This window comes from Aegilops tauschii, chromosome 4 (assembly GCF_002575655.3).
Source record: "Aegilops tauschii subsp. strangulata cultivar AL8/78 chromosome 4, Aet v6.0, whole genome shotgun sequence".
NCBI classification, from domain to species: Eukaryota; Viridiplantae; Streptophyta; class Magnoliopsida; order Poales; family Poaceae; genus Aegilops; species Aegilops tauschii.
This window is the reverse complement of record NC_053038.3, coordinates 498,529,440-498,547,347: the sequence shown is the minus strand read 5'-3', so window position 1 is coordinate 498,547,347 and position 17,908 is coordinate 498,529,440. Positions and strand designations below refer to the sequence as shown.

At 47.2% G+C, this 17,908-nt stretch overlaps 2 protein-coding genes across 2 annotated transcripts; both read right to left on the bottom strand.

Moving 5' to 3' along the window:
* Window positions 1-11,521: 11,521 nt before the first annotated feature.
* On the bottom strand, window positions 11,522-12,187 carry LOC141022007 (uncharacterized). The gene has a single exon (XM_073497878.1). It carries the CDS (start codon window positions 12,185-12,187, stop codon window positions 11,522-11,524), a length of 666 nt encoding a protein of 221 aa, XP_073353979.1.
* A 2,520-nt stretch (window positions 12,188-14,707) lies between these two features.
* On the bottom strand, window positions 14,708-15,338 carry LOC141022006 (uncharacterized). The gene is made up of 2 exons (XM_073497877.1): window positions 14,940-15,338; window positions 14,708-14,884 (listed from the first exon to the last, which is right to left on the bottom strand). Exons 1-2 carry the CDS (start codon window positions 15,336-15,338, stop codon window positions 14,708-14,710), a joined length of 576 nt encoding a protein of 191 aa, XP_073353978.1.
* Window positions 15,339-17,908: the final 2,570 nt, after the last annotated feature.

Genomic DNA, 17,908 nt, shown 5'->3' with positions numbered 1-17,908 from the left:
TAGGATTATGCTATGCGATGCTACTTGGAGGACTTCAATCTACTCTCTTCTACATGCTGCAAGATGGAGATGGCCAGAAGCGTAGTCTTCGACAGGACTAGCTATCCCCCTTTTATTCTGGCATTCTGCAGTTCAGTCCACTGATATGCCCCTTTACACATATACCCATGCATATGTAGTGTAGCTCCTTGCTTGCGAGTACTTTGGATGAGTACTCACGGTTGCTTCTCTCCCTCTTTTCCCCTTTTCCTTTCTATCTGGTTGTCACAACCAGATGCTGGAGTCCAGGAGCCAGACGCCACCGTCGACGACGACTCCTACGATACTGGAGGTGCCTACTACTACGTGCAGGCCGCTGACGATGACCAGGAGTAGTTAGGAGGATCCCAGGCAGGAGGCCCGCGCCTCGTTCGATCTGTCTCCCTGTTTGTGCTAGCCTTCTTAAGGCAAACTTGTTTAACTTATGTATGTACTCAGATATTGTTGCTCCCGCTGACTCGTCTATGATCGAGCACTTGTATTCGAGCCCACGAGGCCCCTGGCTTGTATTATGATGCTTGTATGACTTATTTATGTTTTAGAGTTGTGTTGTGATATCTTCCCGTGAGTCCCTGATCTTGGTCGTACACATTTGCGTGCATGATTAGTGTACGGTCAAATCGGGGGTGTCACAGTTCATTTGGAGAGGCATGTACATGAACTCATGGGAAGCATGTTAACGCATTGGTCAGAGTCAAGTTACCACGGTTGTATGCTTTTGGTATTTCCAAATGATTCCGCTCACTCATTCTCTTGGAGAGGAATGGACGTGAAAACGGCGGAGGCAAGTATTGTTATTAGCCAGAGTCACGTTTGTCCACGCGTGTGTTACATGCATTTTCTCTGGCGAGTCACTGTGAGGTGCGTGGAAGTGAAGCCGAGTTGGCACTGTGTTGCTAATGCAACAGGCACACTACTGGCGCTGTGTATGGAAATGTTTTCCTTCCTTTTTGTGGAGAGTCGCGGTGGTGCGTTCCAGGGAGGCACTGTTTATTATTAGAGAGAGTCACATTTCATGGTTCTTTGTGTTCCAAATGATTCCGCTCGCCAGTTCGTTTGGAAAGGCATGGACATGAACTCATGCGAAGCATGTTAACGCATTGGTCAGAGTCAAGTTACCACGGTTGTATGCTTTTAATATTTCCAAATGATTCCACTCACTCGTTCTTTTGGAGAGGAATGGACGTGAAAACGATGGAGGCATGTATTGTTATTAGCCAGAGTCATGTTTGTCCACGTGTGTGTTACATACATTTTCTCTGGCGAGTCACTGTGAGGTGAGTGGAAGTGAAGCCGAGTTGGCACTGTGTTGCTAATGCAAGAGGCAGACTACTGACGCTTTGTATGGAAATGTTTTCCTTGTCAACTCGTACCTTTTTTGTGGAGAGTCGCGGTGGTGCGTTCCAGGGAGACACTGTTTGTTATTAAAGAGCGTCACGTTCGTGCCTGCGTGTGTTACAGACGTTTTCACTAAGGTGTCACCTCGACAAGTGTGCAAGTTAATTCGCGGATATAGTAAGATTTTGATATAAATATCATTCCACAAAAATGGCAATGGATAATAGTATGAATTCGATAGTAATTTCTCTGGAATACAGACAGACGTACACAGTAAGTTAACTGTGTTTGAGATGTTTTTGATTGAATATATACGGACCATTTGAAAGAAGTTGAGTGGTTGTAGTGTGGACGAACGCACGGGGAGACGAAATGATAGTACTTGTGTTTCCCAGGCGTGCAGAGTTCGAGGTATTTAATAGAGATTGTGAGAATTCGAGGCGTCGGTTACTCTGTTTGACTGTCTGACCGGTGTGCATGTGTTATAAAAAGGTACCTACTCACGGAACACTCCATGTCCACAATTCTCCAGAGACAGGCACCTCTTTCTAGCTGGTAGCTCCTTGCTTGCGCCATGGCAGGTAAGAGGGGTTCTGGGTGTTCAAGCAACCACGCAGCGAGGACCAAAGCCGCGGAAAGAAGGGACAGGTGCCGCCTCTACGCTGTAGCGGCGGCAGGGATATCCTGCCCAGGTGTCCAACGATCTCTCACGTGGAGGCGAATCCTCCCACAAGCGCATTCGCCATGGAGAGGATCTCGGCAAGATGGCAGTACCGAATTCCTTAGCCAGCGACGACGTGCTCGATGAGCTAATTAAGCAACAGTAGTTCATCGCTCGCCTGGGGAAGTTGGTGCAGCAGAGCAATGCCTCTGTGGAGAAGTCCAATAGTCTCATATTTCGATCTCTGTGTGAGAATGAGAAGCTTCTCAAAGAGCTCCACCAGACGGATCAGGAGGCCGCCCTGTGGAAGAATCTGTATGAGCAGAGCCATGCGTTGGTGCAGAAGCTGTCGGGCGAAGTGGAGCAGCTTATGGATGAGAAGGCTGAGGTCCTCGTCAAGTACAAGAGCCTGGTTGAGGATTCGTATGCTGCTGTGAAGGAAGGTCATGAGGCGACGAAGAAGCAGATTGAGGATGCGCTCGCCCACCAGCCGATCAAGAACGTTGCTGGAGTGTAGGCAGAGAGCTTGAAGCATGTGTTTTTTCGTTGCGTTGGGGCATGTGGCCTTTTGTAATTACATGAATCTGTAAAGCATTTATGCGTTGCATCGTCGTCGTGTTGTTTCGTTCGTTGGTACATGTAGATGAGTAGGCTCTGGGCATGGATGTCGCTTGTTAGCGTCGGTCGGGAAGTGAATACATCCGCGGTTCTGTACCAGGCAGCGACATGAGTTGTGTACTGACAATGGCATGGACGTTCGTGGTACTGTTAAGGGTCACAGGCACGGGCGTGAAGCGCTAAGAGGCATGTTGCCGTATAATATGGAGTCACGCTCCCCTGTGTTTTTGTTCCAGGTGCTTCCGTCAGACTCTATCAGAAGGAGAGGGACGGCCGGTGAGGCATAGCTTTTCATTACGCACAGTCACGTTCGTTTCTTTAACCCAGTGGAATGGGTTGAGACGCCAACACTTACTATTGACTCTATTGTTAAAAGCTTGTTTCCTTGTTTTCAAAAGCACAGTCACGCTTCTTTCTTGATGTTTCGTATATTACTCGATAAAGGCGTGGACTCGATTAGATGGAGAGGCACGGGCATGGTGTGGTGTTATATAGAGTCACGCTCGTCTGTGTTTGCGTTCCGAATAATTCCGTTGACTCGATCAGATGGAAACCCAGCGGAAAGGCATCGTTTGGTCTTACTCACAGTCACGTTCGTTTCTTTAATTGCGGAAACCCAGCGGAAAGGGTTCAGGTGTGAACACTCACTGTTTACTCGGTGAGGCACGGAATGGCTTATTCGAGAGAAGCTGTTGTGGTGTATTCTTTGCACGGTGGTGGGTCCCAGGAAGTGACGGCGTGGTATTGTGAAGAGTCACATTATGTTGTTTTCGTGTTCCAAATGATTCCGTTGAACCGTTCGCAACGGCAGGCATATCCGTGCAGCGCGAAGAGGCATTGTTATGATTTACCAAGAGTCACATCCGTGCGTTTATCGCGGAAACCCAACGGTTCGACGGGCGTCTCTTCGTACCTCGGGACTGAACGCCACGTGGCGCCGCTCCAGAAACATAATGGTCCGACGGGCGTATCCTCCGGTGACGCCGCTCTGGCTCGTCGCCCGAGGCCAGGCTCCGGCTATTTAAGCAGACGGGGTCTCGAAACCCTAGCCACATTCTACTCCTCCCTTTGTCTGCCGCCAGGCCTTCCACTCCTGTTGCTCATCACTATTCACTGACCATCTCCGCCATGGCTGGCCAGAAGGAGACTACTCCGGACTGCCGTGCGCTGTCGCGGGAGGAGATCCTGGCTCGCGAGGGTTCCTCGTCTGTAAGTTCACCCTGTTTCTGCTTCTCCTTCATTCGTTTTTTCTTTCTTTCGGCTGCTTTGATTTAGTTTGTGAAACATGAATTATTGTGGTCAGCTGACTCCTAATTTGATGTGGGTGTGTCTTGCTGATACAGATTTACAGTCAGTTGGAGGTAGGGTTAGTCTGCGTCATGGTCTTGAACAGAAGTCCCCTGCTGTAGAATTGGGGAGCAGCTGTGGCTCGAAAGAGAAGGGAATGGTGAGCGGGGCGGCGACGGCAAGTGCTGTGAGGTCCTTGTTAGTTACTCTCAATAACCTGGTCGATGAGATGAATACTTTGGTTTCACTTCCAAAGGCTGACAAAACGTACGAGCAGCTGCTGGAGATCACCTACGCGTGGAAGAAGCTTTGCGAGGAAACAAACGAAGATTTGGAGAAGGCGAATGCCAGGATCGTAGAAATTACGGCTGAGACGAGAAATCTCCTTAGAGAGCACACCCGGTCGTTGCAGGAATCGGCCGCAGGTGTGAAGCGACATGACGAGAATATGAAGGCGCTGAAGAAGGAGATTGATGAACTGCGCCGGGAGCAAACCAGCAACAAGGTCGGTGGGGACTAGGTATACAGCAGCGTCCCTGGCTGTTGTGTGCGTCTGGTGTTGTTAAGCAGTGGAGTGGAGTTTCTTACCTTGTCTTGTGAAATTTCGCTGTCAGCTACCTTGCTAACAAAATGTATTTTGGTTTCGAGTATCGTTGTAATTAGGTGCCATTACTTATGATGCACGGGACGTGAAGTCTCTGCATCCACGGTTGTGAACCTAGTATTGTAATGACTTGTGTACTGATGAAGGCGTGTACGTTCGTGGCTTTTCTGTGTTGCAGTGTTTCGGGTCACAGACACGGGCTTGCATCCCACAGATTCATGTTGTGGTTTTATATAGAGTCACGTTCGCCTGTATTTCTGTTCGAAATGTTCCCGATGACTCGTTGAGAAAAATAGGCACGTATGCAGATGAATCCCATGGGGGAATGGTTTCGTCTTTCGCATAGTCACGTTCGTACGTTTATCATGGAAAGAAAGCAGAATGGGTTTAGATGTTAACGCTAGCTGTTTACTTTGTGAGATCCGAGAGTCGAGTTGTTTAAAAGCGTAAGTTACTTATTTGTAAAAGCCATGGTTCTGTACTGAGTTACGTCGCACATCTTTTATTAGAAGCACGGACGTGAAGTGAATATAGCCGCAGACGATGACTTGTGCACTGACGATGGCGTGGACGTTCGTGGCAGTGTTAAGGGTCACAGGCACGGGCATGAAGCGCTAAAAGGCATGCTACCGTATAATATAGAGTCACTTTCCCGTGTGTTTGAATTCCGAATGATTCCGTATAATATAGACGGAGAGGCACGGGCGTTCAGCGCACAAAGGCACCGTCAGGTTCTTTCTTTAATTCAGGAGACCCACCGGAATTGGTTCAGATGTTAACACCCACTGTTTACTGTGTGAGGCACGGAATGGCCTATTTGAGAGATGCTGGTGTTGTATATTCTTCGCACAGTCATGGGTCCAAGGAAGGCACGGCGTTTTATTGTGTAGAGTGACGTTAGTTTCTCTTGGTGTTCCAGATGGCGTGGTTTTATGTAGAGTCACGTTTGCCTGTATTTGTGTTCGAAATGATTCCGTTGACTAGTTCAGTAGAGGTTGTGTGTGTCTGTAAAGGTTGAACAATGTCAAGCAATCGTCGTTGTCAGAACGGAGACAGTTTCGTTTCCATGTCAAGCAATCGTGTTTTGTTATTAAGTAGTAGTACTACCCCGTCCAAAATAAATGTGTCAACTTTGCAGTATAATTCACATTGTACTGGTTATTACAGAGTTGAGCGAATTAATTTGTGATGGAAGGTGTATGTTTTATTACAAATTGCAGTTTTAAGTACCATATTTGGGTTGGAAGGCGTATGTTGTATTACACTATATTGTTTTATTATAGATTGCAGTTTCAAGTACAAAATAAACGTCTCAACTAGGGCACATATTTGATTCTAGAGATTTCAGTGTGGTTAGATTTGAATATGGTTTCAACATGGTTAGATTCTAGAGAGGCACTCAACAACATGCACAAAAAAGCCACATATGTGCTTCTGAGAAGCACCGTCTTGCATGGTATTACCGCAAGATGGGGATTCGACATTTATCCAGGACATTCAGGGTTTTATAAGTGTAGAAAGAATTGTTTTTCACTTATATGTTGTGTGGCAGAGGCACATCAATTACTTTTGTGAGAGGCATGAATGTGCCGACGGGACAGGCACGATCACGTATGAAATAGGTGCAAGGTGGTCCCTAATGTCTCCTTAATGTATCATCTATACACTTTACTATTACTAGCACGATCGTCGTTCTTGTTGAGGCACGGATGTGAAGGATGGAGCCTTTGCCTCTGCGATAGTCACATCCCATATTACGAAGGAAGCAAATCTTCACAGACCCGATACATCGGAAGCTGGCCATAAGGCACGCTCCTGCCTCTACGTTTTCGATGACGTCATGTTTAGTGCCAGTGGGGTGGACGTAATGCTCGGTTTATTGATGTTTTTGTTGTCAGCAACTTTCTTAACATGTTACGCCTGACAGAGGTACGGTGTTACCCAACGTAGAGGCATGCACGTAACTAACTAGAGGCACGGAGACGTGATTCCAAGGGAGGTACGGACGCGAAAAGGATCGTTATGCAAGGACATGAAGGTGTGCCTCTGCTTTAAAGAAGCTTTCACTGACACATTTTCATTGTGGGGGGCATGGACTATGAGCTCCATGTGTTTTCGAAGGCATTAGGCCTCATTAATGAACATATCAGAGAGAAGGTGAATCTTTTGGTTGACGTCTAGAATGTTGCGTAAAATGATGTGAAGCCAAGTTACGCATGGTCCCCTTGGTATCAGAGGCACATAGGCACATAAGTGCCTATTGTGGTGCACTGGAAATAAACTTGTGCAAAAGACATGTAAACTGCAAGCAAACTACAAGGTTAATTGCGACACAAGCAAACCTAAATTTATAACAAGCAAAAGGCAGTCTTGAGGGAAAGCAAATCTAATGAGAAATCTAGAATGTTCTAGATACTTTTGTTGGTCGGGACCATCTGCTTCAGTAGTCGTAGTCGCCACAGGACCTAGCGTGCTTCTTGGATGATGCTGATGTCGAGTTTTGTGTACTGATGAAGGCGTGTACGTTCGTGGCTTTTCTGGGTTGCAGTGTTTTGGGTCACAGACACGGGCTTGCATCCCACAGATTCATGGTGTGGTTTTATATAGAGTCACGTTCGCCTGTATTTGTGTTCAAAATGTTTCCATCGAGTCGTTGAGAAAAATAGGCACGTACGCAGGTGAATCCCATGGGGGAATGGTTTCGTCTTTTGCATACTCACGTTCGTACGTTTATCATGGAAAGAAAGCAGAATGGGTTTAGATGTTAACGCTAGCTGTTTACTTTCTGAGATTCGAGAGTCGAGTTGTTTAAAAGTGTAAGTTCCTTGTTTTTACGTCGTGCTTCTTTTATTAGAAGCACGAACGTGAAGTGAATATAGCCGCGGACGATGACTTGTGCACTGACGATGGCGTGGACGTTCGTGGCAGTGTTAAGGGTCACAGGCACGGGCGTGAAGCGCTAAAAGGCATGCTACCGTATAATATAGAGTCACTTTCCCGTGTGTTTGAGTTCCGAATGATTCCGTCGACTCGATCAGACGGAGAGGCACGGGCGTTCAGCGCATAAAGGCACCGTCAGGTTCTTTCTTTAATTCGGGAGACCCACTGGAATTGGTTCAGATGTGAACACCCACTGTTTACTCTATGAGGCACGGAATGGCCTATTTTAGAGACGCTGGTGTGGTATATTCTTCGCACGGTCATGGGTCCCAGGAAGGCACGGCGTTTTATTGTGTAGAGTGACGTTAGTTTGTCTTGGTGTTCCAGATGGCGTGGTTTTATGTAGAGTCACGTTCGCCTGTATTTGTGTTCGAAATGATTTCGTTGACTAGTTCAGTAGAAGAGGCACAGGCATGAATGCCATCAGGCTATGGTTGGGTCCGTCGGAGAGTCACGTTTCGTAAGTTTATTGTTGAAACAGAGCGGAATGGGTTTAGGTGTTAACGCTAAATGTTTACTTTGCGAGTGGCCGGTTTGAGAGTCAAGGTGTTTAAAAGCGTAATTTCCTTGTTTTTAAAAGCCACGGCTCTGTGCTGAGTTGCGTGGCGCTTCTTTTATTAGAAGCATGGCGTGAGGTGTTTAAAGGCACGGCGTGGTATTGTGTAGAGTGACGTTAGTTTGTCTTGGTGTTCCAGATGGCGTGGTTTTATGTAGAGTCACGTTCACCTGTATTTGTGTTTGAAATGATTCCGTTGACTCGCTCAGAAGAAGAGGCGCCGACATGAATGCCATCAGGGCATGGTTGGGTGTGTCGGAGAGTCACGTTTCGTAAGTTTATTGTTGAAACAAAGCGGAATGGGTTTAGGTGTTAACGCTAAATGTTTACTTTGTGAGTGGCCGGTTCCAGAGTCGAGGTGTTTAAAAGCGTAATGTTTTTAAACGCCACGGCTGTGTGTGGTGCTTCTTTTATTAGAAGCACGGGCGTTAAGTGACTACAACTACGGTTCTGTACCAGGTAGCGACATGACTTGTGCACTGATGATGGCGTGGACGTTCGTGGCAGTGTTAAGGGTCACAGGCACGGGCGTGAAGCGCTAAAAGGCATGCTGCCCTATAATATAGTCACGCTCCCGTGTGTTTGTGTTCCGAATGAATCAGTCGACTCGATCAGACAGAGAGGCACCGCCGTTCAGCGCACAAAGGTTCTTTAATTGGGGAGACCCAGCGGAATTGGTTCAGATGTGAATACCCACTGTTTACTCTGTGAAGCACGGAATGGCCTATTTGAGAGACGCTGGTGTGGTATATTCTTCGCACGGCTATGGGTCCCAGGAAGGCACGGCGTCGCATTGTGTAGAGTGACGTTAGTTTGTCTTGGTGTTCCAAATGATTCTGTTGAATCGTTTGCACTGAAAGCACAACTATGAAGTCATTAGAGGCATGGTTATGCGTTACACGGAGTCACATTCGTGTGTTGATTGCAGAAACCCCACCGTTCGACGGGCGTCCCCTCGTATTCGGTGTGAACGCCACTCCGGAAACCCAGGGGTCCGACGTGCGTTTCCTCCGGTGACGCCGTTCTGGAGGAGGTGGAGGTATTTAATAGAGTGAACGCCATGTGTCGGCGCTGCGGAATCCAAAAGGACTGACGGCCATCTCATCCGTCGGTGAAGTGAACGCCGCGTGTCACCGTTCCGTCGCCCGAGGTCAAGAAGCAGTTATTTAAGCCGAGCGGCGTCCACCACCACTAGACATCATCCTGCTTCTCCCTCTTTCGCCGGCAATCTTAGGAAATCACCCATCTTCCTCTTTTCGTTTGTGACGTTCCCCGCCATGGTTCCGCACAAGATAACTACTTATGCGATGCTTACTCCCGAGCGTCGCTTTCAGTTGCAGGAGGACATCCATTCGAGGCGCGCCGCTCGGGTCGCAGCGGGCATGTCTCCGGACTCGCCGGGGCCGGAGGAGATTGGGGAGGTGGAGGAAGTGGAGGGGGATGCGTCGGAGCTCATGCAGGGAGTTGATCCAGTGGGGGGAGATGTGATGGAGGAAGAGGATGGGGTTGACAAGGATGAGGAGGACAACGTGGAAGGCGTGGACGAGGATGACGAGGACGACGAGGAAGGCATGGACGAGGATGAGGAGGACGACGAGGAAGGTGTTGACGAGGACGACGAGGAAGGCATGGACGAGGATGAGGAGGACGACGAGGAAGGTGTGGACGAGGACGACGAGGAAGGCATGGACGAGGACGAGGAGGAGGCTGGTGACGAGGAAGACGAGGACGGCGAAGAGTGGGGTGACAAGGAAGACGAGGCGGAGTTCTATCTCGGTGAGTCGGCCTTGATGGCGGAGCAGACCGCTATCCTGGAGTCCATCCAAGATGAGGCGTATGTGGAGTCCAACCGGCGCTTCCTCCGGGAAGAGCAGGCAAAGACCGATGTGCTCTTCGACGAGCTGCATGCGGAGCAGGAGGCGGAGGCCAACGACATCGACGTCAGAATGCAGATAGTGGACATCTCCGACGACGGGGAGTAGTGTAGTTTTGTTGGTAGATGTTTGCTTTTCCATGCTTTTTATGCTTTTCATGTTTTGTGTGTCTGTAAAGGTTGAACAATGTCAAGCAATCGTCGTTGTCAGAACGGAGACAGTTTCGTTTCCATGTCAAGCAATCGTGTTTTCTTCTTAAGTAGTAGTACTACCCTGTCCAAAATAAATGTGTCAACTTTGCAGTACAATTCACATTGTACTGGTTAGTACAGAGTTGAGCGAATTTACTTGTGATGGAAGGTGTATGTTTTATTACAAATTGCAGTTTTAAGTACCATATTTGGGTCGGAAGGCGTATGTTTTATTACACTGTATTGTTTTATTATAGATTGCAGTCTCAAGTACAAAATAAACGTCTCAACTAGGGCCCATATTTGATTCTAGAGATTTCAGTGTGGTTAGATTTGAATATGGTTTCAACATGGTTAGATTCTAGAGGGGCACTCAACAACATGCACAAAAAAGCCACAGATGTGCTTCTGAGAAGCACCGTCTTGCATGGTATTACCGCAAGATGGGATTAGACATTTATCCAGGACATTCCGGGTTTTATAAGTGTAGAAAGAATTGTTTTTCACTTATATGTTGTGTGGCAGAGGCACGACAATTACTTTTGTGAGAGGCATGAATATGCCGATGGAACAGGCACGGTCACGTATGAAATAGGTGCAAGGTGGTCCCTAATGTCTCCTTAATGTATCATCTATACACTTTACTGTTACAAGCACGATCGTCGTTCTTGTTGAGGCACGGAGGTGAAGGATGGAGCCTTTGCCTCTGCGATAGTCACGTCCCATATTATGAACGAAGCAAATCTTCACAGACCCGATACGTCGGAAGCTGGCCGTAAGGCATGCTCCTGCCTCTGCGTTTTCGATGACGTCATGTTTAGTGCCAGTGGGGTGGACGTAATGCTCGGTTTGCTGATGTTTTTGCTGTCAGCAACTTTCTAAACATGTTACGCCCGACAGAGGTACGGTGTTACCCGACGTAGAGGCATGCACGTAACTAACTGGAGGCACGGAGACGTGATTCCAAGGGAGGTACAGACGCGAAAAGGATCGTTATGCAAGGACGTGAAGGTGTGCCTCTGCTTTAAAGAAGCTTTCACTGACACATTTTCGTTGTGGGGAGCATGGACTATGAGCTCCATGTGTTTTCGAAGGCATTAGGCCTCATTAATGAACATATCAGAGAGAAGGTGAATCTTTTGGTTGACGTCTAGAATGTTGCGTAAAATGAGGTGAAGCCAAGTTACGCATGGTCCCCTTGGTATCAGAGGCACATAGGCACATAAGTGCCTATTGTGGTGCACTGGAAATAAACTTTTGCAAAAGACATGTAAACTGCAAGCAAACTACAAGGTTAACTGCGACACAAGCAAACCTAAATTTATAACAAGCAAAAGGCAGTCTTTAGGGAAAGCAAATCTAATGAGAAATCTAGAATGTTCTAGATAGTTTTGTTGGCCGGGACCATCTGCTTCAGTAGTCGTAGTCGCCACAGGACCTAGCGCGCTTCCTGGTGTGCTCCTTGTCGAGTTTTGCCCGGCGAAGCCCTTCCTGGATGATGCTGTGGCGGCTCCATATCTCGTACGCAGCGTAAGCGTCCTTTGCCGCGTACTCAATGTGCCTCATGGACAGGGGCATGCACGCCCAGCGGCTGCGTTCTGCGTTGGTGAGCTCTACGTCGTGGACAAGGATGCCTGAGACGTCCCCAAGGGAGTCCAGAGGCTTGGTAGCTGTAGGCACCCTCCATTCCTTCTGGATGTCAATGAAGTGGGCGATCTCCAGTCCGACGCGGCCGAGCCTCTCTATGTCGCCGTCGATGGAGAAGCCAACAAACGTGTACCTGGGGTCCGCGAGGAAGTTGTCGAACTTGGTGCAGTTCTTGTCGGCCGCGCTCAGTTGGAAGAGCAGCACCGGATGATCCTTGCCGACGGAGAGCTGGATGAGGGCAGGTTTCTGATCTTCGCCATGATCGTTGGTGTACTTCACATCAACTCCGATGATCTTGTGGCGCTCGAACTGGAGGTGCCGGTCGTACTGCTCAATGGTGGTCGCCACCTTGTGCAAGTCGTTGGTGTGGATCACGTGCAACTTTGTGTTGCCGTGGGCCTGCACCTCCATGAATTCCCTGGTGAATCCCATGGCCTGGAGCAGTTGGTCCTCCTGCAATCTGATTTTTCGTGGGGAACAATGAGTGGGAGCGCAATGGCGATTTCTGTTCTTTGTGTGTGAGAAGGCCGCGGCGGGAGTCTAAATTTAAGGGCGGGGAAGTGGCAAAGGAGTGCACGATCTCACTATCGACGCGGTTGTGCACATCGTGGGTTCTGGGTCGTGGTTTTTCTTTATAAAAAATAAAAATAAAATTAGCAGTTATATTTTTAACAACCGTCGTATCTCCAGCAAGTCGTGGGGATGATCGTTGTCTTTCGTAGTTTGCTGTCAAATGTTAACTTTTACAATCTCGTGAGGCATGCAGTTATATTTTTAACAACCATCGTATCTCGTGAGGCATGCAGGGGTAATATGTAGAGGCACAAGTCTCTGACCAAGAGAAGCATGCTTCAAGTGGCAGCTTTAACTCTCAGACACACGGGCGTGGTACATTTATTGGGAGTGGCAATTGTTTTCAGTGATACATACGCTGGTAGGAGCAGTGATGTGTTTCTTCAGAGGCACTGTTGTGTGTCCGTGTTGCAACTGACGCTACGAGATGGTCAGAAAGAACGAGAAGCAACAAGAGGCGTGGTCATGCAGCTGCAAAAAGCACTCATACAACTAGAGGCAAAACAAGAGGCACAGATACGATGCTACGTGATGCACAGAGTTGAAGCTACGTGATTGCACGGACGTCTATTCGTGCTATGGTGCTACGTGAGGCACGGGCACGAACAAATAGCCGTGCACTCAACTACATGCGCAAAAAGCCACATATGTGTTTCAGAGAAGCAGCGGCCTCCATGGTTTTACCGCAAGGTGGGATTCGACATTTATCCAGGGCATTCCGAGTTTTACAAGTGTTGGAAGAATCGTTTTTCACTTATATGTTCTGTGGCAGAGGCACGGCTATTACTTGTGTGACGAAGGAATGTACGTCGAATGTACGTGACGCGAGGATTGACAATAGGCGTCCGTTACTGTTTTCCTGGAATATTTTTGAATTAACTGCGAGAGGCATGAATGTGCCGACGGAATAGGCACGGTCATGTCTGAAATAGTTGCAAGGTCGTCCCTAAGGTGTCTTATACGCTTTACAGTTACAAGCACGGTCGTCGTTCTTGCCGAGGCACGGAGGTGAATGATGGAGCCTATGCTTTTGCGATAGTCACCTCCCATATTAACAAGGAAGTAAATCTTCATAGACCCGATACGTCGGAAGCTGGCCCTAAGGCACGCTCCTGCCTCTGCGTTTTCGGTGACGTCATGTTTAGTGCCAGCGGGGTCGACGTAATGCTCGGTTTTCTGATGTTTTTGTTTTCAGCAACTTTCTTAACATGTTACGCATGACAGAGGTACGGTTTTAGCCGACGAACTGGAGGCACGGACGTGGTTCATAGGGAGGTAGGGACGCGAAGGATCGTGATGGAAGCACGTGAAGGTGTGCCTCTATTTTCAAGAAGCTTTCATTGACACGTTTTCATTGCGGGGCCATGGCCTATGAGTTTCATGTGTCTTCGAAGGCATTCGGCCTCATTAACGGATGTGAAGTCAATTTATGCACGGTCTCCATAGGAGTGGAGGCACCGAAGTGCCTTCGTGGGTGTATTAAGTAGCTAGTTGGTGTTATTGACGGACAACCGTGCCTCTGTAGTGTTCTTCTCTGAGGGTCACGGGCGTAAGCAATGTTTTCCAAGGAGAATAAACACCTAACTACCTCTGTATTCAAAATGTCACCGAAGGAACATTGTGCACTGCTTTTAGGAGCATTCTGTAATTGTTGTCCCTGCATTTCGACGCTGCATCCAGAAAGGTACTAGTGCATTGCATGCTCGTCATTTTTGTGGATTGCTATGTGTACCTGCTCTGTGCGTTACGCTAATCGTATAGTATCTGTACTGTGTTTATATTTTTCAGTTCATGCCAATATATTCTAATAATAGAAAACTGCAACATTGCACTGGAAATAAACTTGTTTAGAAGATATGTAAACTGGAAGCAAACTACAAGGTTATCTGTACTGTGTTTATATTTTTCAGTTCACGCCAATATATTCTAATAATAGAAAACTGCAACATTGCACTGGAAATAAACTTGTTCAGAAGATATGTAAACTGGAAGCAAACTACAAGGTTATTTGTACTGTGTTTATATTTTTCAGTTCACACCAATATATTCTAATAATAGAAAACTGCAACATTGCACTGGAAATAAACCTATTCAGAAGATATGTAAACTGGAAGCAAACTACAAGGTTATCTGTACTGTGTTTATATTTTTCAGTTCACGCCAATATATTCTAATAATAGAAAACTGCAACATTGCACTGGAAATAAACTTGTTCAAAAGATATGTAAACTGGAAGCAAACTACAAGGTTAACTGCGACACAAGCAAATCTAAATTTAGAACAAGCAAACGGCAGTCTTGAGAGAAAGCAAATCTAACGGGAAATCTAGAATGGCACGAGCAATCTTCTAGTTACTTTTCTTGGCCGGGACCACCTGCTTCAGTAGTCGTAGTCGCCCCAGGACCTTGCGCGCTTCCTGGTCTGCTCCTTCTCGAGTTTTGCCCGATGGAGGCCTTCCTGGATGATGGTGAGGCGGCTCCATATCTCGTACTCGATGTGCCTCATGGACAGAGGCATGCGCGCCCAGCGCTGGTGCTCTGCATTGGTGAGCTTCTTCTTCATGTTGTTGTAGTAGTCGTGGACAATGATGCCTGAGACATCCCCAAGGCACCCTCCATTCCTTCTGGATGTCGACGAAGTGGGCGATCTCTAGTCTGACGTGCCCGAGCATCTCTATGTCGCCGTCGATGGAGAAGCCAGGAAACGTGTATCTGGGGTCGGCGAGGAAGTTGTCGAACCTGGTGCAGTTCTTGTCGGCGGCGCTCAGTTGGAAGAGCAAGACCGGATGATCCTTGCCGTCGGAGAGCTGGACGAGGGCTAGTTTCTGATCTTCGCCAACGTTGTTGGTGTACTCCACATCAACTCCGACGATCTTGTGGCGCTCGAATTCGAGGTGTCGCTCGTACTGCTCGATGGTGGTCGCCGCCTTGTGCAAGTCGTTGGTGTGGATCACGTGCAACTTTGTGTTGCCGTGGGCCTGCACCTCCATGAATTCCTTGATGAATCCCATGGCCTGGAGCAGTTGGTCCTCCTGCAACCTTGTTTTTCGTGGGGAACAATGAGTGGGAGCGCAATGGCGATTTCTGTTGTTAACTTTTACAATTTATCTCGTGAGGCATGCAGGGGCAGTATGTAGAGGCACAAGTCTCTGACCAAGAGAAGCATGCTTGAAGTGGCTGGTTTAACTCTCAGACACACGGGCGTGGTACATTCATTGGGAGTGGCAATTTTTTTCAGTGATACATTCGCTGGTAGGAGCAGTGCTGTGTTTTTTCAGAGGCACTGTTGCAGCTGTCGCTACGAGATGGACAGAAAGAACGAGAAGCAACGAGAGGCGTGGATATACAGCTGCAAGAAGCACTCATACAACTAGAGGCGCAAGCAGAGGCATAGATACGATGCTACGTCAGGCACGGAAATGAAGTTACGTGGTTCACGGACGTCAATTCGTGCTATGGTGCTATGTGAGGCACGGGCACAAACAAATAGCCGTGCACTCAACTACATGCGCAAAAAGCCACAGATGTGTTCCTAAGAAGCACCGGCCTCCATGGTTTTGCCGCAAGGTGGGATTCGACATTTATCCAGGGCATTCCGGGTTTTACAAGTGTAGGAATAATCGGTTTACACATATGTTCTGTGGCAGAGGCACGGCAATTACTTTTGTGACGAAAGAATGAACGTCCAATGTACGTGACGTGAGGATTGACAATAGGCGTCCGTTACTGTTTTTCCGGAATGTTTTTCAATTAACTTTGAGAGGCATGAATGTGACGACGGAACAGGCATGGTCATGTCTGAAATAGTGGCAAGGTGGTCCCTAATGTGTCTTGAATGTATCACCTGTAATGCTGCACTGTTACAAGCACGGTCATTATTCTTGCAGAGGCACGGTCGTGAGAGTTATACAGGCACGGTCATGTCTGAAATAGTTGCAAGTACGAGATGGGCAGAAACAACGAGAAGAAACGAGGGGCGTAGGCATGCAGCTGCGAAACGCACTTATACAGCGAGTAGCACAGCTAGAGGCACATGTACGATGCTACGTGAGGCACGGACATGAACCTATGTGAAGGCATGGATGTTTAAGGTGACTGAGCCATAGGGGAAGGCATTAGGTTTTTAGGAGAAGTGTTGTGCGGTTGACAGAGGTGTATGCTTGAGCTCATCGCAACAAACTACTTGGCATGACGCTATTCTGCGGAGCACCATAGTGACAAATATGTATACTACTGACGTGCGGAGCTAGCAACGTCACTAAACTATTCTGAAACATACTTCACCACAGCCATTCATCCTCCATTATTATTCCGCGAATCCCTTTATTATTATCCAGAGATAAATAAACTAACCCACGTAAGTGTTTCACCTTCTTTGACAGGGAATTTTCACCACCGTCCTCTTGGACATAATTATATGCTCAGTTACATACCATGACATAACTAAATAACAAAACTGATGTGTACAGGCTGTTCAAAAAACAGACATAAATTACTGAACTAGGAAGTATAGCCACCGGCCACGCTCTATCCGGAAAGGTCATTGATTATCATCCGCAGCAGCTTCATGTTTCCCAATGTTGGCCACCGCTTTTCAACTGTGACAAGGACAATTGAACCAACCTTTAACTGAGCTTCCCGGGCAAAATCTGAAAAACCGGTCACCTCCATTCTGCCGTCGGTTCGTATGGAGTACGTTGTGCTCATGTCTATTGCATCATACATCTCTGTTAGGCTGATACCACCATTTTGAGGTAGATATCCCAGGTTCATCTTTAGAAGCCTCACAACGGCAGACGGGATTCTCTGCAGATTGTACCGATATTACTAGATAAAATCAATGTACAAGGACATAAAACATCGAAAATAGCAAACAAAACCATGGCAGTGGATCAAAACAAATATTCAATGACTAACCAGACGACCATTTATGACATTGGTGACGTTTAGACGCTGCACAAAGGGTATGGTGGGGAAGTCGTCAGACTCAAACACATAGTATATCATTTGTCCAAATTGTCTGTATGAGAGGTTTACGCCTCGACCGAACACTGTTTTCCCAATGTACTCCCTCTCCGAGTCATTTAGAAAATCAAGAGCTGCATGGAAAAAATAACTCATTTTCAAACAAATTTGTTTAAACAGATGAAGTTTGTATTTAAGTTTAAAATGAATGGTTAAATTCAATGCATGTGATCAAATTGGGATGATAATCAACAGAATTGCATAAAATGTTTTCAAAATAACTTTGATTGTAAGTATGTCATTAATTTAGTGGGCAGGGGTAGGAGTACCAAATTATGCTGATAAACGTAGTTGATAAAACAGGATGGAAGTTGCTGCACTTACCTAGTGATGGTTTGGGGAGGGGCCTGTGACCTCCTCGAGAATCACTGAGTCTCAGATCTATCTCAATGGACAGACTCCCAGTATCCAGGTTTATGATGATTAGATCTCGATAATGAAGATCGTAGTCACTAATTAACTTTTCCCAGCCAGGTCCATGAATTTTAGACCGGTTAGGTTCATCGGTGATGTAGATCTCATATGACAGATCCTCGTTGGTGATCAGTACTGGATT

Excerpts from the sequence above, each read along its gene's own strand:
- LOC141022007 (XM_073497878.1), bottom strand. The coding sequence starts at position 12,187 with ATGGGATTCACCAGGGAATTCATGGAGGTGCAGGCCCACGGCAACACA.
- LOC141022006 (XM_073497877.1), bottom strand. The coding sequence starts at position 15,338 with ATGGGATTCATCAAGGAATTCATGGAGGTGCAGGCCCACGGCAACACA. Across the intron at positions 14,885-14,939 it reads ACATCCAGAAGGAATGGAGG|AAGAAGCTCACCAATGCAGA; the intron begins GTGCCTTGGGGA and ends AACAACATGAAG.